General features: G+C 41.7%; 3 protein-coding genes across 8 annotated transcripts in view; 1 reads left to right on the top strand and 2 right to left on the bottom strand.

The window, feature by feature from the left end:
- The window catches only part of NCBP2 (nuclear cap binding protein subunit 2), a 40,019-nt gene that overhangs the window by 3,837 nt on the left and 14,445 nt on the right, over nucleotides 1–21,737 (top strand). Inside the window, exons 1-4 of one of the 3 annotated variants that reach the window (XM_043594496.1) lie at nucleotides 916–1,082; nucleotides 5,992–6,173; nucleotides 9,040–9,178; nucleotides 9,696–9,763. In XM_043594496.1, coding sequence (XP_043450431.1) covers nucleotides 1,005–1,082; nucleotides 5,992–6,173; nucleotides 9,040–9,178; nucleotides 9,696–9,763 — 467 coding nt within the window. In that variant the 5' untranslated portion in view covers nucleotides 916–1,004. Of the gene's footprint in view, nucleotides 1–915; nucleotides 1,083–5,991; nucleotides 6,174–9,039; nucleotides 9,179–9,695; nucleotides 11,111–21,737 lie in introns of those variants that run through there. The other 2 variants (XM_043594495.1, XM_043594494.1) reach the window with 2 other exon arrangements.
- Nucleotides 38–840, bottom strand: NCBP2AS2 (NCBP2 antisense 2 (head to head)). The gene has a single exon (XM_043594498.1). The coding sequence runs from the start codon at nucleotides 773–775 to the stop codon at nucleotides 476–478; it is 300 nt and encodes a 99-aa protein (XP_043450433.1). The 5' UTR covers nucleotides 776–840; the 3' UTR covers nucleotides 38–475.
- SENP5 (SUMO specific peptidase 5) overlaps nucleotides 11,349–21,737 on the bottom strand; it is a 51,672-nt gene continuing 41,283 nt past the window's right edge. For 3 of the 4 annotated variants that reach the window (XM_043594489.1, XM_043594492.1, XM_043594490.1), the window contains exons 7-10: nucleotides 20,115–20,252; nucleotides 17,278–17,361; nucleotides 15,396–15,446; nucleotides 11,349–14,622 (exon numbers count right to left, since the gene is read on the bottom strand). In XM_043594489.1, coding sequence (XP_043450424.1) covers nucleotides 14,512–14,622; nucleotides 15,396–15,446; nucleotides 17,278–17,361; nucleotides 20,115–20,252 — 384 coding nt within the window. In that variant the 3' untranslated portion in view covers nucleotides 11,349–14,511. The remainder of the gene's footprint in view (nucleotides 14,623–15,395; nucleotides 15,447–17,277; nucleotides 17,362–20,114; nucleotides 20,253–21,737) is intronic. The other variant, XM_043594491.1, reaches the window with a different exon arrangement.

Below are 21,737 nucleotides of genomic sequence, written 5' to 3'. Positions count from 1 at the left end.
TAGCCCATCTTGCCAGAGAAGTACCACACTCACATCATTACTCAGCTCATACATTTAATCAGAGGATTTGGGCAGCTGCAGGTTTGTCCTTCCATCCATGCTCCCCCCCCTGAAGTAGCGCGCTGCTCTGTGAGTGCAGAGGTAGCAGCATCTAGCACGAGTTTTAGTCCCATTAGCAGAGGGCACTCTTTCGGCTGTGGTTTGGTTCATAGCTCTCTGTACACGGTACATCAGGGCCCAGCCTATCTGCTTCTGTCAGGCTTCGGGGCTTTCTTCATATTGTCCAGTCGGATCACAGGGCTTCACCGGGGATGTCGGTTTGGCCTGGACTCCCTGATGAACGGAACCCCAGAAGGCCGACAATCTGAGTCAGAATTCGAAGCCGTGCACAGTGCCCACGGTGACTCCTTACCGCCGAGGCCTGTGTCGAGCCCAGAAAGGAAAGCCGGTGACCTTGATCGGGCCCAGCGTGGATTTAGGGGTTTGCGCCTGGGCCCCTCTGGCTACCCGGGGGTGACCCCGGGCGGTCCCGGAGGCCGCGGCGCAGCTCCTGAGTGAAGGTGTCTTTGAAGCGGGCAGCGCGGCGACCTAGGGAACCCGCGGGCCCAGCCGCAAGGGCTCGAAGGCGCCGGGCTGCGTCCTGGCCGCGGAGCTGGGCCTGCAGCAGTGCGAAGGCTGTGAGCTGCGCCGCACGCCGGATGGGCTTAGACTCCGACAGACGCTCCACCAGCTGCGGGCTGTAGAGCAGCGCGGCCAAGAGCCGCCGAAGAACCATTCTCGGAGCGACCCGGAACCCAGAGGCCACAGCTCTTGCTTCCGACCGACGACTCCCCAAAACGGACCACGTCTGCGCCCGCCCCGCCCCGTGACGACACTACCGCGCAGGGATTGGTCCATAGGATATCCACCTTCTGCGGCCGCTTCAGCGCGTTTCCGCTTCCGCTGCCGCCGCGGCTGCCTCGTTGATCCCTGTGTGGCGGCGTCTTCGTCTACCTCTCTGCACTATGTCCGGCGGCCTTCTGAAGGCGCTGCGCAGCGACTCCTACGTGGAGCTGAGCCAGTACCGGGACCAGCACTTCCGGGTGAGGGAGGCCGGGACGCGAGAAGGAAGGCCCAGGGCCAGAACGCCCAGAATCGGCTTACTGTTGTCTCATTGTGTCGTTTTCCATTCTTTGGTTTCCCGAAAAGCGAAATGAGGCCCGGTGCGTCCTGGGGAACGGATGCTGAAAGGGCTGAATGCCCTTATCTCATAGAGAATTTGAGGCTCATTTTCCTTTCCCTTGCAGCTGCTCCCTGCAGAGGGGTTCCAGCGGCAGTAGTAACGGTGGCTTGCGTTTTCACAGCCAATGGCTTGGGAAGGTGACTTTGTGATATGAGGGGCAAAAGGTGTCCTTTTGACACCTGGAGGGAGTATGGAGGGGCGCTTTCCTGACCCAGGTACTGGGACTTTTTATTACTTTTTTAATTTTTAGAGAGGGAGCAGAAGCGGGGAAGAGTTGCAGAGGGGGAGAGAAGAGGGCAAGAATCCCAAGCTGTCTCCCTGCCCAGCGGGGAGCCCAGTGCGGGGCTCCATCCCGTGACCCTGGGATCATGACCTGAGCTGAAATCAAGAGTGGGAAGCTCAACTGACTGAGCCACCCAGGTGCCCCTCGTGCTTTTTTATTTTAAGTTAGATCAGCTTTTTGTCGTTGTGGCCCTTTCCTTCCTTGGCAGAGTAGATTGGTCCTACAAAGTTCTGCGCAGTGGGCTGGCGAGACACAAAGTTCAGCCTTGTCTCCAACCTTAAGGAGCCCTCGGAGTGGGAAGGTGGACCATCCCAGCTAGGCACTTTTAAGTGTCTAGGTGTCCAGATCAGAGAACTGCTGGGTTTCAGAAGAGGGAGGTTTTAGTTTGTGGGAAAAGGAAAGGCTGCAAATATTCAAGGTGGGCTGTTGAGTATCAGCAGAGGCAGTGTTGAAGTGGAGCAACACTCATCAACCACTGGTTATTTCGTAAACTTTTATCGAGTGCTGTGGCCGAAACTGCTAAGTCCTAGAGGGAGAGGGAATATTGTTTCCGTACCCTTAGAGTTTATAATCTTCTAATAGGGATTGTAAATAGTGGCAAGTAATCATAATCTAGAGCAGAAATGGTGAGGATAAGGGAATCCTGTGAAGATTCAGAAAAGGAAGACAGCTTGTGACAGGAAAGGAGGGACGTGTTTTCAGAAGAATGTGGGCAGGGGTACCTGGCTGGTTTAGGCGGTTAAGCCTCCAACTTCGCCCTGCATCAGGTTCTGTGCTGACCGCTCAGAACCTGGAGACTGTTTCAGATTTCTCTCTCTTCTTCCCGCCTCTCTCCTCCCCCTCTCCCCCTCCATCTCTCCCTTTCTCACCTTCCCCCTCTCTCCATCTCCCTTCTCTCAGTCTCCCCCACCCCCCTGCATTCTCCTTCTCAAAAATAAATAAAACATTAGAAGAGGGTGGGCATGGAGAATGCAAAAATGTGTTAGTGGGGTAGGGAAAAGTTAATTTTGAGGCCAAATTGAGGATGATCTTAAATTCATTCACAGGGACGCCTGGGTGATGCAGTCGGTTGAGCGTCCGACTTCAGCCAGGTCACGATCTCGCGGTCCGTGAGTTCGAGCCCCGCGTCAGGCTCTGGGCTGATGGCTCAGAGCCTGGAGCCTGTTTCCGATTCTGTGTCTCCCTCTCTCTCTGCCCCTCCCCCGTTCATGCTCTGTCTCTCTGTCCCAAAAATAAATAAACGTTGAAAAAAAAAATTTTTTTTTTAAATAAATAAAAATTCATTCACTAAGCCAGCCGTTTTTAAATGCTTACTATATGCCAAGCAAGATTTTCACTTCTGTCACTTTTACAGTTCTCGTTGCTTTAGAAAGTTCCCTGCATCATAACCATCTTGAATTTCAGGTATCCTATAAGATTAAAACTGTGAAAAGTTTCAACTTTTTCTGTTATTCATCTGTGCGGTCTAAAGGACCTGTAACTTTATTCAGATAGTAGTAAGATACTATCATGAGGAATTTCTGGTGTTCTCTGAATGGAACCCACATGAATATTCCTTAAGTAAGTACTTACACCACAGTTGTCTTAAGCTGTAGCTGTTTGTTTGGAATAGGCTATTTGTTTGGATTACTTACATGTGTGAGAAAAGTAGAATTAAAAGGCCTCCTGGTAATTTTAATAAGTCAGTAACAGCAGTGATACAAATAAGGTGAATCTACTTTAATGCCTCATTCCAAAGCTCTGAAAACTCAGGGCACCGGGGTTGCCTGGTCAGTTGAATATCCAACTCTTGATTTCAGCTCAGGTCATGATCTCACAGTTTGTGGGTTCAAGTCCTGCGTGAGTTAGAGCACTGTTAGCGCAGAGCCTGCTTGAGATTCTCTCTCCCTCTCTTGCTGCTCTTCCCCCACTCTTGCATGCAAGCAATAAATAAATAAATAAAATTGATGTTTATTCTTGAGAGAGAAAGAGACTTGGAGTGGGAGAGGGGCAGAGAGAGAGAGAGAGAGAGAGAGGGAGACACAGAATCTAAAGCAGGCTCCAGGCTCTTGAGTTGTCAGCACAGAACCCGATGTGGGGCTCCAACTCACAAACCGTGAGATCATGACCTGAGCTGAAGTTGGATGCTTAATGGACTGAGCAACCCAGGCATATTTTTACAAGGGGTGCTGGGGTGGCTCAGTCGGTTAAGTGACCAACTTCAGCTCAGGTCATGATTTCATGGTTCATGAGTTCAAGCCCCACTTCAGGCTTTGTGCTGACAGCTCAAAGCTTGGAGCCTGCTTTGGATTCTGTGTCTCCGTCTCTCTGCCCTTCCTTGCTCACTCTGTCTCTGTCTCTCTCTTTTTATTTTTTAATGTTTATTATTTTTGAGAGAGACAGAGTGTGAGTGGGGGAGGGGCAGAGAGAGAGGGAGACACAGAATCTGAAGCAGGCTCCAGGTTCTGAGCTGTCAGCACAGAGCCTGACACAGGGCTCGAACTCACAAACTGTGAGACCATGACCTGAAACAAAGTCAGACGCTTAACTGACTGAGCCACCTGAGACGCTTAACTGATAGAGCCACGTTAATCTATCTGACGCTTAACTGACTGCCCTGAAAACGTGTTTTTAATGTAGAATGACTTGTCCTGTGTACTTTTTAAGGAAGTATGGGATTGGGGCTAAGACTGGGTTTGGGTTCCAGCTGCAACTACTGAGTAGCTGTATGACCTTGAATGAATTACTTAACTGTCTTTTCTCAGGTGTAAAATAGGATAATAAAACAGGACCTACTTCGGGATACCTGGGTGGCTCAGTTGGTTAAGGTCCAACTCTTGGTTTCAGCTCAGGTCATGAACTAACACTTCCTGAGTTTGAGCCTTACTGTTAGCTCAGAGTCTGCATGGGATTTTCTCTCTTGCGTGTACGTGCTCGCTCTCTCTTGCTCTGCCCCTCTCTGACCTTCCCCTGCTCACACACTCTGTCTTTCAAAAGGACCTACCTCATTCATTTCTGAGAATTAAATGCGATTCATAGGTGGAAGTCTCTGGCCTGTGGTCCCTGGAGGAAGATATACCTGTTTCTTGTGTATGAGATCTATGTATATTCATACTTAAAAAAATAATAATTTGGGGGCATCTAGGTGGCTCAGTCCATTGAGTCCCCAACTTCAGCTCAGGTTGGAATCTTGTGGTTTCATGGGTTTGAGCCCGGCATCAAGCTTGCTGCTGTCAGCGCAGAGCTTGGGATCCTCTGTCCTTCTCTCAAAAATAAGTAAACATTAAAAACAGTAATAATTTGGAGCATACCCTTCACATTGTTCTGTACCTTTTTTCAGCGTGCTATCTTGGAGATGTTCCTTATGGTTCTACTTTTTTCTTGGGGCTGCATAGTTTTATATTTATTGATGTACCATAATTTATCTCATCATTTTCCTCTTGACGTGAGTTCAGATGGTTTGTCTTTTCCTCTGTTCTACCACTGAACGTGATCACATGAGATCTGTTAGTCTGTGACCACTGTGCTACAAAGCATTCAGAGACCAGCAATGCAAAGTCTTATTCTTAGAGTGAAGGAAGCTGGATCAACATTATATAGAGAGTAGTAAGTGAAGAAGGGAGGCCTCTTGGTAAAGTGCTCTGGGGGCCTGAGTGTGGATCTACCCAGCCACTTTCCAAACTGGAATACCACTGTATGGTTGGTGTTAGAGCCTTAACCTGAGAGCCTGAGAGCAGGTCAGTGGGTAGGCCTTCTATTTAGTCAGCATCTGTCCTGCCCATTGTGGAGGCTAGAAGAGGAGATCCAAGATGGCCAACTGGTTTCTATGCCGGCATATAAAATACTAGATCTAGCCCATGGTGAGTCCCAAGTATTGTGAAGTGTGTTGGCTGAAGGCCAGTTATGTTTCTGTCTCTGGCTTCATCCTGTCTTCCAAATTAGGAAGGCTGTCAAGAACATAAGCACTCGTTTTTAGTGATTATTACATTTTCTCCTAAACTCAGAAAAATCTATGAGCATGTAAACCATCTCTTCTCTAGGAGAGTATTATAAGGGATACCCTGTCTGAAAATGCATTTATTTTTCACTACAAAAAAAGACCTTTCTAGTGTATTAAACTTGAACAGTGAGAGAAGGATCTAATGCTGAGGATATGGAGTGTGCAGGGAAAAGGCATGCCATTGGGAGCAGTGTGTTACAGGAGGGCTACGTGCAACATGACTCAAGTTGTGGCTGTCTCCTAGAAGCAGTCTGGACCTGCAGATGTGCCTCCTAGGATGTGAACACCTGTATTTCTCTCTCTCTCTCCCTCCCTCCCTCCCTCCCTCCCTCCCTGTCTCCCTCTCTCCCTCTCTCCCGCTCTCCTTTTGGCAAGGAATTTGTGGTAGACTGGGATGATGAGAAAGCTGATTCCCAAATCAGAACTAATTGCCATACTTTGAATACTGTTTAAGCAGGACTCTTCTTAGATTGTGTTGCTTAACTTTTTCTCTATTTGAAATTCCAGGGTGACAATGAAGAACAGGAAAAATTACTGAAGAAGAGCTGTACGTTGTATGTTGGAAATCTTTCCTTTTACACAACTGAAGAACAAATCTATGAACTTTTCAGTAAAAGTGGCGACATAAAGAAAATCATTATGGGCCTGGATAAGATGAAGAAGACAGCATGTGGGTTCTGCTTTGTGGAGTATCCTTCCTATGTGTCTGGCATAAGCTATTGGATGAGGGTGGGCCTAGAGTGGCTAGTCACCTGTTGAAAAATTGAGTGAGACCATCCACTAATTAGCATCCCTGTACTTAACCTCTCCTTCCTTCATCTCCCTCTTAACTTCCTGTCCAATGTGTCTACACTCTTGAATTGTGAAAGCTGATAACATTTACATCCTGTTCTGAAATCCATGCTTTTGTTTATAACTGATTCTTTAAGAAACAATCTGTTGAAAGTATATGCTCGTGATATTTACAAAAGTCCAAAGCGGGGGCACCTGGGTGGCTCGGTTGTGTCCAACTCTTGATCTCAGCTCAGGTCTTGAGTTCAGGGTAGTGAGTTCAAGCCCCATGTTGGGCTACACGCCCACACTGGGCGTGAAGACTACTCAAAATGGGGGCAGGGTGGGGGTGGAAAGCTGACCAAAAGTTCAAAGGGTATAGTGAAAACCTCTGTACTATTCTAAACCTAGAGACTGTTACCAGTCTCTTGGGTATCTTTCCAGAAGTGATCCTGTGGATGTGTAGTAGCATACTGCATGCACTAATTTTTGCCCTCTACCTTAGAGATTGTTTTATGTTAGCGTATGTAGGTGTACCTCTTTTTTAATGGTGGTATAATATTTCATTATGTAGATATATAGAACTTGATTTTATAGGTCAAAACCAAACAATTTACTTCTCTGGAAATTGTATAAATGTTGGACTTCCTGGATTTATCATTTGGGGGGTTTTTCCCCAATATTTTTGTATTTGGTCGTTTTGCTTTATATTCTGAGAAATTTCCCAGACTTGATCTAACAGCGTGTTTTTAAAAACTTTTTTGTGTGTCCCAAATTACCATTTCTTTTTTCTTTTGGCAGGTTGTATTTGTGCTGTAAATTTTCCTTAAATGTCTGGTGATCCCTAGGTTTCTGATCATAATCAGGGAAAGGCTAAGGCTAACTTTGTAGACCCCAGCAGATCTTCTCTCTCAAGTTTCTGCCTTGCCTTTGGGATATGTGGGTTTCCCAAATGCTAGTATGAAAGGGATTTTATTTTGTCATACTAACATCAAAGACACTGCCCTAACCCTAGTTCCTCCAATTTGTTCAGAATTCTGTCACTCTTTTTTTATTTGCCTAGGATTAAATGCCTTCCTGCTACCGGGTCGTCTTCCCACATATAGACCTTTAATTAAACCGTTTGCTGTCTCACACTTTTGAGAGCCTCATGTGTTTGCTGTCTCCTTTAAGCTCCTTCAAGAATATTTCAAACTGTGACTTTCTTTCATCAGCAGTCTTCCATCAGCTTTTGTTGAATCCCTGGTTTCCTGATGGCCTTTTCTGTTCTTTGGGTGTATCTTTTCTGTCATTTTAATTGGGTCTTGAGAAGGAAATGAGGAATATGCTCACTCTGTCAGCTTGAAATGGAAGCCCTACTTAACCTATTCCAAACTTGTGATTTTGGTATTTGATTTCTAGGCTCTGCAAGCTTCTTCCATTCTCCTGTCAGTCACAGAGGACAAGAGTGCTCAGATTTTATATCTGCCTCTTCACAGGGAGAACAATGAGAACACAAAAAGCAAAGAAAATCTACCTTATAACTAATAATCAGTCTGAGAATTGGAATGCTTTTGCATCTGTCTTGTAGGTCAGAGATTCACAATCATAATAGCAAATACCCAAAGGAAAGGCTATTGTGGACAGTGGTTTCTCTCAGTTTGCCCTTTTCTCATTCATTCAGCAAAAAAGTTATTGAATGCCTATTATGTGCCAGCAGAGTAGGTGTTGGACACTGGAATTTCTGCAAGTGCTTCCTTACCTGTGTAATTAAAGACATAGAGGGAAAGGGGCGCCTGGGTGATTCAGTCAGTTAAGCATCTGACTCTGCTCAGGTCATGATCTTGTGGCTTGTGAGACTGAACCCAGCTTCAGGCTCTATGCTGACAGTGCAGAGTCTGCTTGGGATTCTCTCTTCCTCTCTCCCTTTCTCTGCCCCTTCCCTGCTTGTGCATGTTTTTGCTCGCTCTCTCAAAATAAGCCTTAAAAAAAAAAAAAAAAAGATGGGAAAAAATCTAGATCAGCATTTCCCTGAACCCAGCCAATGATCATAATTGCTTATGGAGGTTTTTTTAATATATAGATTTTTAATGTTAATTTAGTTTGAGAGAGCATGCGCATGAGCAGGGGAAGAGCAGAGAGGGAGAGAGAGAATCCCAAGAAGTCTCCCCAACTCTCAGCATGGAGCCCCACGTGGGCCTCGAACTCACGATCCATGAAATCATGAACTGAGCTGAAATCGAGAGTTGGATGTTTGACTGAGCCATCCAAGTGTCCCTGGAGATTTTTTTTTTTTTTTTAATACCACTCCAAAGATAGATTTAGTAGACCTAATTAAATAGATTTGGAAACAACTAACCTGATAGAGCCTTTCCTTCTAATGAAATGCAATGACAATTCCATATGCACTGTAATCTCTTTTTATTAAGGTTGTTGAATATACAGTTTCAGATTTGGATGCTTTTGTTTCTTTGGATAAGAAGTGTGCAGTTTGTGATCCAAACCTGCACTGAACATATTTATACTTTACAGACCAAAATATGGGGACAGTGGGACCAAATCATTATCGGCAAGATTCTCCAGGAAATCTCAGTCAGTAGTCCTGGATAAATCTTAGTTGACCCTGTAAGTGCTTTTGGACCAACCTCAAACAAGCTTGTGCAAGCCAGATTACTGTCTCTGAAATCTATCTGGTTGGATTTGTTTTTGTATTCTTTCTTATCTCAGCTTCATTTAGATGTTTCCTGTATTTCTAAAAATGTTTGGAGAAATGCTATATAGTGTTCCTTAATACTTCCACTTAAGATACTATTCAAGAGCAGATGCAGAAAATGCCATGAGGTACATAAATGGAACTCGTCTGGATGACCGGATCATTCGCACAGACTGGGACGCAGGCTTTAAGGAGGGCAGGCAGTATGGCCGTGGGCGATCTGGGGGCCAGGTATGCAGGAAGGTTCTCTTGGCTCAGGGTTTGCCTGGGATTTCAGTCCTAGTGACAAGATTTTGTCAGTTTATGTTTGCTCTTGTAGAAAATAACTTTGTGCCTATAACCCTCGCTTGAAGGGAATCTGAAAACTAACCATTAGGATTGGTAAATTATAGATTGTATACATTTTCACAAGCAACCATTATTGGACTTCTGCCAGGGCCTAGATATTTTGTACCTGCAAGTGTCTAGAACAAAAGGAAAATGCACTGAAATAAGTTCTAAGTTTTTATTTTAAAAAATAGCCTAACTTGAGTAATCTTTGGAGTATGCTACTTTTGAATGCTGGTGAAAGAGTATGAGCATAATGTTTGGTAAAAAACTGTTAGTACGGGCACTTGGCTGGCTCAGTCAGTAGAGATGTAATTCTTGGTCTTGGTTTGTGAGTTCAAGCCCCACGTTGGGTGTAGAACTTACTTTATTTGCTACCCCAATCTTCTCTATAATGTAACTTGTGTTCTTTTCAATTAAGGTACGAGATGAGTATCGTCAGGACTATGACGCTGGGAGAGGAGGCTATGGAAAACTGGCCCAAAACCAGTGATTGGTGAGAGCCCCATCGTGAAAACTCAGTCCTTTGGCCTGTTCAATTTGCCTTGCATTACCCAAGGTCTACAAACCTGTCCACTTGTACCATGCTTTGATCAAGGTCTCTTCTGAGCTGGAAGCCTTTTCCTGGTTTTCCTTTGAAAACTATTAAAGGACAGAATCCAAAAGAATGCCTTTAAATCTATAGTCTTACAATCTTGGCCATGTGTCAGGTTACCAGGTCGGAATTTGTGTTCCATGGCAACAGATTCGATCTATGATGTTGATCTGTCAGCCCCAAACACCACACTTCTTTTAGGAAGATGGAAAAATTTTTAAATGGATAGTACGATCACAGTCTACACTGGGGCCTGGAATTATTAAAAATTAGGTTTGCAGGAGATAAAATGTAATAAATGGGGCTTTGTGCTATGTTGTACAGCTTTGTTCTGTTTAGAAGTCTTGACAACTACATTTGTTTCTGGGTTGAGTTCTAATCTCTAAAGGCAAATTCAGGAGTCAGGGCAACTTCCTAAATTGTTGGAGCAAAAGTAAGCCTTAGTCTGTAAGCCAGGGGATACCACCAGCTTATATGCTATATGTATTAAGACTTGAGTATTTATTATTTTATACATTTTTCAAAAGATGTGTTTTACTTAGAGCTACAGAAGGGTTTATGCATCAGACTGATTTGTTTTCAGAATGATGTTAGGAATGGACTGGGTTTAAAAAGGGTTTGAAGATCAAGAGAACACATAACAAGAACAATCAGAATTGCTTCCCTCAGGAAATGTGTTTTGGCTAATTCTCATGCTGAAGTCTGTCTTGTTTTTTCCTTAATTGTGCTTACGGAGTGTCAGAGCCTGGACAGGGAGCTGATGGTTTCTTTAGAGAAGGGAGTCTACAAAATTTATTTTGTATTCATAAGGCATAAGTTGATTTCTCTAATGTAACTGTTAGTCTAATATAATTTTCCCTGACATATAAGTGAAATTTTCTCATCTATCAACAAAGTATCTCCTAACTTCTAAGGTTTGTGAGAGTTGGAGATGAAGTACCTTAATAGGAACATCTTTCACATTAAAGTATAGGTTCTCTCATTAAGTTCAAGTTGATTACTTGGATTAAGAGCTATGACTAGCTGTAAGTGCATAATTTGCAAGATGTTTAATGAAGACATAACACTCTTCATTTGAAATATTTCTTTTACGCTGTACTTTGAATTAACGTATTTTATAATGTTGTAGTAAAACATAACTCAGATTTCCACAGACAGTGGTTCCTTTTTGAATTGTTAAACCAAGTTATCATCTCTGCCCATCACCTATAAAGAGAGACATTGGAACTCTTCCTCTGGAATATTTGAGTAATGTGCAGAATTTACATGTCTAATAGCGAGCTCATGAGTCACATGGGGGTAGCGGCTGTTGTAGTGCATGCAAATATGAACATTGCCATCACTGCAGAAAATTCTGTTGGACACTGTTGGGTCAGCTGCTTAGAGCTTACACTGGTCACTGTTCATAAATGAGCTTTGTCGTGACAAGAGCGTCACTCTCCCAAACAGTACATGTTATTCAGTACAAGAGAACACACGTTTATAAAGGCATTTAGTTTATTTTTCAAAAAAATATTTTTGCTAGAAGGTTTGAGTAATTTTACATGATCACAATCTTTAAATAAATTCTTTTTCTGTCCAAAGGTACCATTTAAGTGAACAGCTTATCTAGGCCTGTTTTTGTAACACCCAAATACAATTTGCATTTCTCTGACGGTATATTCCCTAGGTCTTAATTATCTATAGGCCAGGAGGCAGAGCCTCGCACATAATAGAAGTAGGTGCTTTACAACTGTTGATTAGTTTGGTTTCTTAACATAATTAAACAGAGCAGGTAGTCAGTATATTCAATTCACACTATTTATTATTAACATACTTCTTTTTCTCGTGTGAAGGGTCTGATCCACCCAGAGCTCTCCCAGTCAGCCCTTCTCACCCGGGGAAGCAGTGAACACAACTGCAAAGAAAAAGGGCAGCTCTTCCACTAGTCAGGGCTGTTGTTTTGTTCCAACCGTGACTCCCAAGATGACAGTGTCACTCAGAAGTAGAAAATATAATGCAAAGCCAGAAAGTGGGGATTATTGGCAGCAACTGCTTCCTTTCCCTTCCTTAAGAGGTTCCCTTTCTTCTTAAGAGAACTAAAAGTTGAATTAAATCCACATTCATGGCTACAGATTTAACCTAAGGACAAATCACTGGAAAGAAACAACAGACTAGTAATTTGCTGATGGACCGGGCAGCTTGAAGGCACATCATAAGCAGCTTTTAGTTTGCACAAGGCCTGCACTCAACCTCAAAAGCATAAGGTCTGCCCACTTTGTGGGCACCCAAACAATTCAGTGCCAAGCTAGTGACAATAAAACAATGCCTGTCTCTTCCACCAGCAGCCCAGACTATATTTAAAAAATGTCTTTGTTGCAAAGAAGCAATTATTGCAAACATCAGGACAGAGGCCCCTCTGATGTAGGGTTTGGGCTAATAGAGGTTTGCACCTAATCGCAAGAGGGAAAAGCAACTCTGTATGCTAAAACCGAGTTTCATGAATAGAGGAACATTTTGAACCATACTTAAAACATCTGACATTTAGGCAAAAGCGAGCTTGACAGTACACCTCAAGGTGCCCTATGAAGCTGGAAGTGAAAGGGAAGCGGGACTTGGGCAGCTTACTGTAGTTACCTCTTGAGCACCCCTGCTTGCCTCCGCGCCGAGGAGGTGACCGTTTCTCAGACTGGAGGAAAACGGCAACTCCACTTCTGAGCATTAAAGATTAGGAACACAGTTCTGCCTCTTCTACGTGCCTGGTTGTCAGTGAGGAGGTGAGATGGAGCTCTAAAGTATAAAACACTGTGAATCCACAGCCTAGTTACTGGCCACTGCATAACTGCCCCCTTCTCCCATTAGGCAAATGTCTTACATGCAGATTTGAAAAAATCTCATGTTTGCATAATTAGCTAATGTCAGAAAACCTCAGGATCTCTTCCTCACTTTAAATTGTCATCTTTGCAAATGCTGACAACACAAGCCTAACTGTAGCAGCATAAAGTGCCTCTGATCTCAGTCCTTTTAGCGACCTGAAGCACAGTAAGAAATACTGACCTGGTTTTACACGAAGTCTAGAGGAGTGTGGAGAATGCTGGGGCTCTTTACAATGTAAACACTGGTGTTGGTGCTTGGAATGTCAGGGGATGGGAACCCTGCGTGTAAACATGTTCTGACTCTACCTTCAGCTGCTGGAAACCTTACCTCATGGCCAAGTTTAACTGCACGTTTTAGCTTTTTATTTCCAACACCCCACACCTAACCAGGCATAAATCCAAGTATCTTCTGTCATTTACTTGGTATTTGGTGTAAGCTTCTGAGATGCTTACATACACCTCTGTTGTTTTTTCTGCCCCAGTTCAGAAAAGGTAATTGAGTAGTTTAACATGCATCTTTCCTCATTTCCTTTCTTTTCAAATATCACAAAAGGCTAGAATAAAGATGCAAGATCCATTACTTTAATCCTAATGCAGCGAAGTATTAGGACAGGGTCGCTTCTGCTTTTCCCCAGAAGACGAGGTTGATAGAAGTGAAAAAAGGACTCCAGCTCTGGAGTCTCAGGGTTGGTCAACAAGAGGCCAACTGAGGGAGCCCCGCATGCTGCTGAGATCACTAAAGAGGTAGGAGCAACAAAAGTCTAGTAACATCTGCTGTGCTCCTGTGCAAGCAAGTCTTACTACTTTTCCTCTTCTCCCCACCCATCTGCAAAAGACCTGGTCAGTCTTTAGTTCTGAAGATTAATATTTAAACACCATTGAAATAGGTATTTGCCACATCTTAGACAACACAAGGGTAGTGACAACTTGTAAATTACTCTTGGAAAGGCTGAATTCTCATGTGGTTGACTACTAGTTTGATGGATATTAATGTTTTTTAATAAATCCAGAGAATTCAGTGTTCCAGCAAAAGCCTTTATAAGATTTAGGCATTTGTTGTAATTCTTAAAGCCAAGATTGAAATTTTCTCATGTGTTAAAATAACTGGACCCCCCACCCCCAAAAGCTGTTGTCTTTAATCAACTCTTCCCAAAGTAGGCACTGCACTTATAATTGTGCTTGTATAAACAGAACACACCAGTCAGGTTTTGGCCACTTCTCACCCTTTCAAAAGGAATGCAATTCACTCTGCAAGACTCATTTGGAGAAGGAAGTCCATGAAAGGTGCAGCAGGTAAAACAGGACTGGCTTTGTCAAAACCACCACTCCTAGCTACCCTTTACACCCCAGGGAACAACGATCCTTCTCAAAGTTATGTTGTATCAAAAACATCCTGCACTTTTAGGTTCTGGGATTAAATTTTAAACCTGTATTCAGTTCACGTCTAAGTAAATTTCAAAAGCTGCACCAAATCTACTAGGCTTTTTTTTTTTTTTTAATACTCTGCACTGCATGCTCTGTCTATATGCATGCGTTTGGATAATAAATATTAAATATGGGGGAAACACACGGAATCCATAAAATTAAAAATGAAACCAAACTGAACATTAAAAAATAGTACACGGTAGCTAGAGAAATGAATAGGGCAAAAAACAAATTTGAGGTAACAATAGTGGCCCAACACCACTGATCTGAAATATCTGTAAAAATTCAAATAAGTGTTTGGAGATTCAAGTAACAAACCATCTGCTTCAACTTGGTCAGACCTTCCAGAGTCCTGCTGAGTTTCAGTCCATGAGCCGGCACTCACACAGCTCCTTATAAATCCTCTTCCGCACTCGGGGCATGTCCTCTTGGGAAAACTGGAAAGGCTGCTCTAAGGCGAGGCACTTGCAGTACTGCAAAGGTCCCAGAAACACTTAAATGGCATATGGAGCTTTGATGCAGACCTAACAGAATGGGGCCTAAGGTGGCATTTTAAAGTTTAAACTCGTTGTAAAAACATTGTTTTGAAACATTTGCCTCCAAATTATAGTCAGCTTTCCAGGTAAGTATATGGTTTGGGGTCTCCCGTCTCTCCCCCAAACAATACTGTGAGAAGCAGAAATTGATGGAGAGGCTCCAACTCTTTCCAAGGTGCTACCTGCTGAGACTGCCACTCCACCTAAAGTGGTCTTTTAAGTGAGAACTTCGGTTTGTTTACAAACCCCAGACATTCACGAGTCAAAGGAATGAGCCCATCTTCCATGATCTTTGCAAATCTCTATAAATTCATGGGTTATACACAATTTCTTCGTAAATGTAATGTATGACAAAATTTTCATTAATCCTTTTAGACCACTAAGGGAACCCACAGCATGAGAAAGCAGTTTTTGAATGTGGCCCTTATTTAAAATGTAATTAATTTTGTTCTGTGGTTAAAGACCACTTGCCAAAGGTTTAAAAAAAAAAGTAGTTAATTCTGCAAATGCCAAGGGTCTACGATATAGACAGATTCAGACCAGTCTCTAGTGTGCCTAACCTCTGATAAGACGTGTACACCAGGGGAGGAGGTATTCGGGTACCTGTGCCTAATGCCAGGTACATAACAACAGGGGCTCCCATCTCTCCTTTCTAAACCCAACAAATTTAATTCACACATTCCAAATTCTGGATAAACAGATTTCTTTACCTGGAGCACAAAGACTCCACAGTCACTGTCATTTTTCTGTTGTGGAATACACTAAAGAGAAAAACAAAATGATCATTAAAATCAGACCAAGTACTCATCTTCAGATAGGAAAATTTGTTTTTATGGAAAAATAAGTAAAAGAAACTTGTCTGTCCAGGACAGCTGGTGTACTAGTATATATCTCTGGTATTTAAAGTGTGTGATTTTACAGAGGCATCAAAAGAGCTAGCAACCAAATGTATAGAACCGTCACCTAAATATGAGAAATAGAAAATCAAAACCCTGTTTTAAAACTTGATTTGGATAGTTTTACTATCAGATTACTGACAATGGAATCAAAATGGAATTGTGGATCAGAAAGCATACGCCTGGACTGAGTATGTACTAAAAATCCTGCTTAGTAGTCTTCACGTTTCATCTGTCACTCTTTGAAAGAAATAAAGATAAGCAGTATGTTGGGGTGCCTGGGTGGGTCAGTCGGCTAAGTAATTTTGGCTCAGATCATGATCTCACGGTTTGTGAGTTCAAGTCTCACATCAGGCTCTCTGCTGTCAGCGCAGAGCCCGCTTCGTATCCTCTGTCCCCCCTTCTCTGCTCCTCTCCTTCTTGCATGCTCTCTTAAAAACATTTAAATTATTTAAAAAATAAAAAAGAGCAGTATGTTTCCCAAAGAACTGATTATGTATTCTGCCTAAAGGGGAAATGTGAAGGATGTTGACTAAATTTGGAATACCTAGATATTCTAGTTGGGTAATTTTCAAAATTTACAAGTTCAATTCCGGTTTCAACTAAAAGACTAAGTTATTAAAAGAAAACTTAAGCCTAGGTTTAAACCTTAGCATTTGGTGTAGTTCAAGGATGAACAAATAAATCTGGTTCCCTTGGGTTTGGCTTAAAGTTTGTTTCAAGACTCTGCCTTTTTTTTTTTTAATAGGTTTGTTTTGAGAGAGACAGACACAGTGCAAGTGGGGGAAGGGCAGAGACAGGGAGAAAGAACATCTCAAGCAGGCTTCCAGCTGCCAGCTCAGAGCCCAACATGGGGCCTGAACTCACGAAACTGAGATCATGACCTAAGCTTCAACCAAGAGTTGGACGCTTAACCGACTGAGCCACCCAGGCACCCCAAGACTCTGCCTCTTTAAGATTGTGCTCAGTGATCTAGACCTAAGTTCAAGGACCCAACTCTATCAGTAGTTCCGATGGCCTAGGTGACACCTAGGCTTCAGTTTGCTCATCTATAAAATAAAGAGGATGCCCATCCCTAAATGACCTGCCTACCTCATAGGCTGTAAGGATCAAATGAGATCACACATGCAAAAACACTCTGAAAACAATAAAGCAGTGACCATAAAATGTAAGATGCTGGTATCTGTAACAGTGATGGGAAGACCTGCCTGAGCACTCTGCCCCATAGACAGCACGAGTGCATATAGGACAAACATAGTGCTGCTTTCATACTGAAACCTTCAAGCCACTGTCTTCCCCAGATGCCTGGTAAGAAGCCCAGTGCACTTGCTCCCTTAGTGGATCCAAATAGTCACTTCAGCATTTCTGTGGGTCTATGTGGGTCATCTGGAAGTAACAGGCAGGTGCCATCAAAAGAAAAATTCTGTTTTCCTTTCCCTTTTTTCCAATATAACAACCATATCATTAGCAGCTGCCCCATTGATGAAATGACTAAATTTTTCTCCAGAAGCACTGGGAAACTAAGTAGCTAGATGATAATTACTACACAGGTTTATTCTAAGCTGCCTCCCTGCAGCCTCCGGACTCTTACTGGTATCTCCATCACCAGTCTTCAAATGCTTTTAAAGACACCCACCCCTAAGGATAATTCCATCCCCTTGACATGCCTGGGTTTTCATTTTTATCACATACTTACCTTTGTAACAGCAGTCTGCCAACCCTGAAGAAATTCAGGTCTATTTTTTTCTCTGGCTTCAGTCAGCAAATACTTTCTTATATTCTGGTTAAAAAGAAACCACAACACAGATGCTGTGTTCCATCAGTTGGTGAAAAATGGAACCTGCTCACAGCAGATAGAAGCAAAGGAGGAGGAGGCTGTGGCCCCACCACTGGGCAAAGTCTGCACTCGAGTTTAAAAGGTGGAACTTTATTTCTGACCTTTCATTTCATAGTGTTAAGAAGGACTCAGGCCTTCTATACTCAGGTATGCATTTAGGCTGTGGATACCACTGTATGTTTTAATTAGAAGTTTTTGTAAGATGGTCAGCCTTTTCCAGCAGCCAACTTGCTGAATTTGACGTTTAAATATTGGGAAGACAAAAAAAAAAAAGACCTGATTACTGCCAACGTTCAATACAAAGAAGGAACCCATGGCAGAAATCAATAATTGAAACTAAATGAAAAACATTCCAGCCTTAGATATACTCTATTTTGAGGGCTGCAGATAAAGGTATCTTGCAGTTTCTAGAAAGTTCTACTGAAACCCATTCTGGATACTAAATACAGTCGAGTCCACTGCTGAAGCTTCTACCAAGATGAAGCCTATCAGAGTTTCAAATATTCCCTTATGCCCTCTACTTCTGTGCATCACTTCTAAAGGTGAAGTCAGAGGTAACAGGAATTAAACCAACCACACTGAAGGTGGAATATTAGTATGTATGTACATGTATACAACTGTGTTTATGCACATACTACCACACACACATATATACATACATACATGCACATATGTATTTTCTTCCCATAAACATATACTCTATCACTCTGCAACTGGCTATTTAAAACCCAATAGGTCTTGGAGATCTTTCCATGTTATTTAGAACATGGAGATCTATATTCTATGATCTATGATCTAGATCTATGATCTATGGCCAGTTTAATAGTATGAATGTACTATAGTGTACTTAACTATTCTGTTGGTAGAGTTAAATTTAGGTGGGTTTTTTTGGTTTTTGTTTTGTTTTGTTTTTACTATCAGTAATGCTGCTGCAGTCAACATTCTGGTGCATGCCCTATCACTGTGCACATACGTACACAAGCATTTTTATATACCAAGAAATAGAACTGGTATTCAATAGGATATATATTTTCTTTCTTTTAAGTAGGCTTCATGCCCAACATGGGGCTTGAACTCACACAACCCTGAGATAAAGAGTGTACTCCAAGGACTGAGCCAGCCAGGAATCCCTAGGATATACATACATCTTTTATAAATTTATAAGGCACTTAGAACTGATCAGGATTTCAACTCCCCTAAGTGGCTAGCTATATTAATTCATATACTCCACCAGAAAAAATGAAAGCTGGTTTCCTTACACCTAATGAACACCTGAATACCATCAAACTTGCCTAATGGGCAAAAAATGAAGCCCTGATGTAGTTTTCATTTGCATTTCCTGTATTTCTGATAAGACTAAGCATCTCTCCACATGTTTCAAGGCTATTTGCATTTTTCCTAAAATTACTTATTTGAATAATCGTTATCCATTTCTCTTAAATCCTTTTAATTTTTAGGAGTTCTTTATATTTTCTGGGTAGTGATTATTATATGTCACAAATATTTTCTCCAGGTCTTTCCCTTCTCTTTGAATTTTAGGACATGCAGAAGTTTTAAATTATGGTATGGTCCAATTTATCAATCTGTTCCTTTAGGTGTTTTGCTTTTATGGCTCTGTGTAAGAAGTCCTTCCTGAATCTAAAACATAGCATTTTCTATATTTTATTCTAACTTTTATAGTTTTGCATTTTATATTTAGGTCATTATTTTACATGGAATTTGCTCTTATAAATAGTATGAAGGATCTGTATGTGGATCCAAATAGACAGCTACTTTTCACAATGGCATATATTGAATAGCCTGTCTTTCCCCAACTTTATCATATACCAGGTTCCCTCATATACAGCAGTTATTCCTACATTCTCTGTGCTGTACCACCAATCTACTGGTCTATTCCTAAGTTTTAATTATTAAAACTTTAATTATTAAAACTATGGTTTGGCCTCTAGTATTCCTTCCGTCAATGTTCATGCAATAAACTCTGCACTATGAATTCTAGGATGAGCTTATCAGTTTTCATTCAAAATCCTCTTGAGAAATTGGGGGCAAATTGGTATATATTATTAGTTTGAGAATAATTGATCTCTTTCCAATACTGAGCCTACCTGTCTTTCCATCTGCTCAGATTTCCTTTAAATATAGAGCTCTACTCTTAAAGAACTTCCACAATTTTTGCTGGAGTATATACTCCTGGTCAGTTTATATCTTTGTTTGCTTTTGAAAATGGAATCTTTCTTTTTTCAGTTAAATTTAACTGGTCCTTGCTACTGAAAGAAAATCAGGAAACCTATGGATTTTTCTTGCATCTCACCATGTTGTTGAACTGTCATTAGTTGAGCTCTATTTTGCTGGCTGATTCTCTTGATTATAACTCATTCTACATAAGTTATTTTGAAGATACAAGCCAATTTTAGTCCTAAGAGACACCAAGGAAAATGATTTGTATCCATTCAAAATGCAGCTTTATAGGGAGGCAGGAAAATATGTGACAAAATCCAAATTAGACTTGTTTCTCAGAGTGGGATCCATATCACAGACAGCTACCTCTCCCAACCTGGGGATTCCTCTTGTAGTTCTTTTTCTCTGCCAACATTTTAGAGGGTTTTCATGACAGAAATTGATCCCCTATGATAACTGACTTCTGTTCTATTTGATCACAAGATAAATGAAAAAATATAGGCAGTATATTAACTTACCTCTACACAAAACTTAAAATGAATGCCTTGGGAATCATAAAATGAAATAATTCGATTAGAGAGTGTCACGGTAATGAGAGACCAGTGGACTTCCAGGTGAATAGGAATCAACAGAAGACTCTTTTTAAACAAATCCACCTGATTAAAAAAGAAAAAGAAATGCGGCCATCACCACAGACTATCCAAAACAACCGCAGAAACAGCTTCCATTTACTGACCTTTGACCTGTTTGAGGTCATAAAAGCAGGAAGTGGTGAAGCCAAAATCTGAACCCAGGTCTGAATCTAAAGCCCATGCTTGTAACTACTAAGCTATAATACACAATAAGAAAACTGAAGATCCAGAAAGCACCATTTCACATTCAAACCTGCTACACCTGTGCTTTGCAAATGCTTAATGTGACTTAGCCTCTTATTTTTATGCTTTTGTGTACATATTTGACCTTGACTCAATTCTTATGTAGGAAGGAATCATCATATTATAAAACAGCACAGGCACCATAAGCCTTCTTTTTATAAACTCAGTGTCCTAGTTAAGATCATGGGCTCTGAAGGAAGTCTGGTGAAGTTCAAAGAGAATCTCTTCCACTTACTGGCCAGATGACTTTGGTCATTTTCATAGCTTCTTTGTGACTTGATTTCCTCAACTATAAACTATAGACAACAGCCCCTACCTTAGGAAATTATTGAGAGAGATAATACATATATAAGATGCAGAAAACTGCTTTCACATATTCTATGTAGCCAGTGAATCTTAACTATTACCATTATCACTACCTCAGGTTTCCCAGATGGTAAAATTGGGAAAAATATCCTTGATAATTCTTTACACATCCTTTACAATCTAGAAATATTTACTATTCCACTCAAAATCCCAGTTGTGGAATGAATGATAAAGTAGTAGGTGCTCAATAAACATCTGTAAAAGTTGTGAATGAATTTTTTTTCAGGTTTTTTTTTTTTTGAGAGTTTTTAGGGGTTCCTTGGGTTAAAACAGTCACAAGGCTATTTTAAAGTACATCAGATTCTTAGAAGCTATTTCTCAAGCCTTCCTTGATTTCTGATATTCAGATAATGTCCTGCTCTAAATGAATCTTCTACTAGTCGACATGATTTTGGAGCAAAGCACTTTAGCACCTCTACTTTTCCATTTTCTGTATCCATAAACCTGGCAGGTGAGGTGGAGAGAAGAAAACATGAAGACAGCTGGTCCTTTCCAATGCACAAATCCTGAGTATCTAAAACAAGGAATCACATCTAAACACAGTATTAAATGAGGCCAAATTTACATTCTTCTTAAAAAGAAACTCTTTCTGGGGTGCCTGGGTGGCTCAGTTAAGTGTCTGACTTCGCATGATCTAATGGTTCAGGAGTTTGAGCCCTTCATCGGGCTCTGTGCTGACAGCTCAGAGCCTGGAGCCTGCTTCAGATTGTGTTTCCTTCTCTCTCTGCCCCTACCCCGCTCATGCTCTGTCTCTTGAAAAAATAAACATTTTTAAAAAAGCTTTCTCCTAATTATAAAAACAATTTTGTCTTTTTAGTTTATTTTAGAGAGAGAAAGTGTGTGAGCAGGGGAGAGGGGCAGAGGGAGAAGAGAATTTTGTTAGTAAAGATTTTTTTATTT

Source organism: Prionailurus bengalensis, chromosome C2, assembly GCF_016509475.1.
Source record: "Prionailurus bengalensis isolate Pbe53 chromosome C2, Fcat_Pben_1.1_paternal_pri, whole genome shotgun sequence".
Classification (NCBI taxonomy): domain Eukaryota; kingdom Metazoa; phylum Chordata; class Mammalia; order Carnivora; family Felidae; genus Prionailurus; species Prionailurus bengalensis.
The sequence above is the reverse complement of the archived record's forward strand: the minus strand, read 5'-3'. Positions and strand labels throughout refer to the sequence as shown.

Bases quoted from the DNA above. Each gene is read 5' to 3' on its own strand.
- NCBP2AS2 (XM_043594498.1), bottom strand. From the start codon at position 775: ATGGTTCTTCGGCGGCTCTTGGCCGCGCTGCTCTACAGCCCGCAGCTG.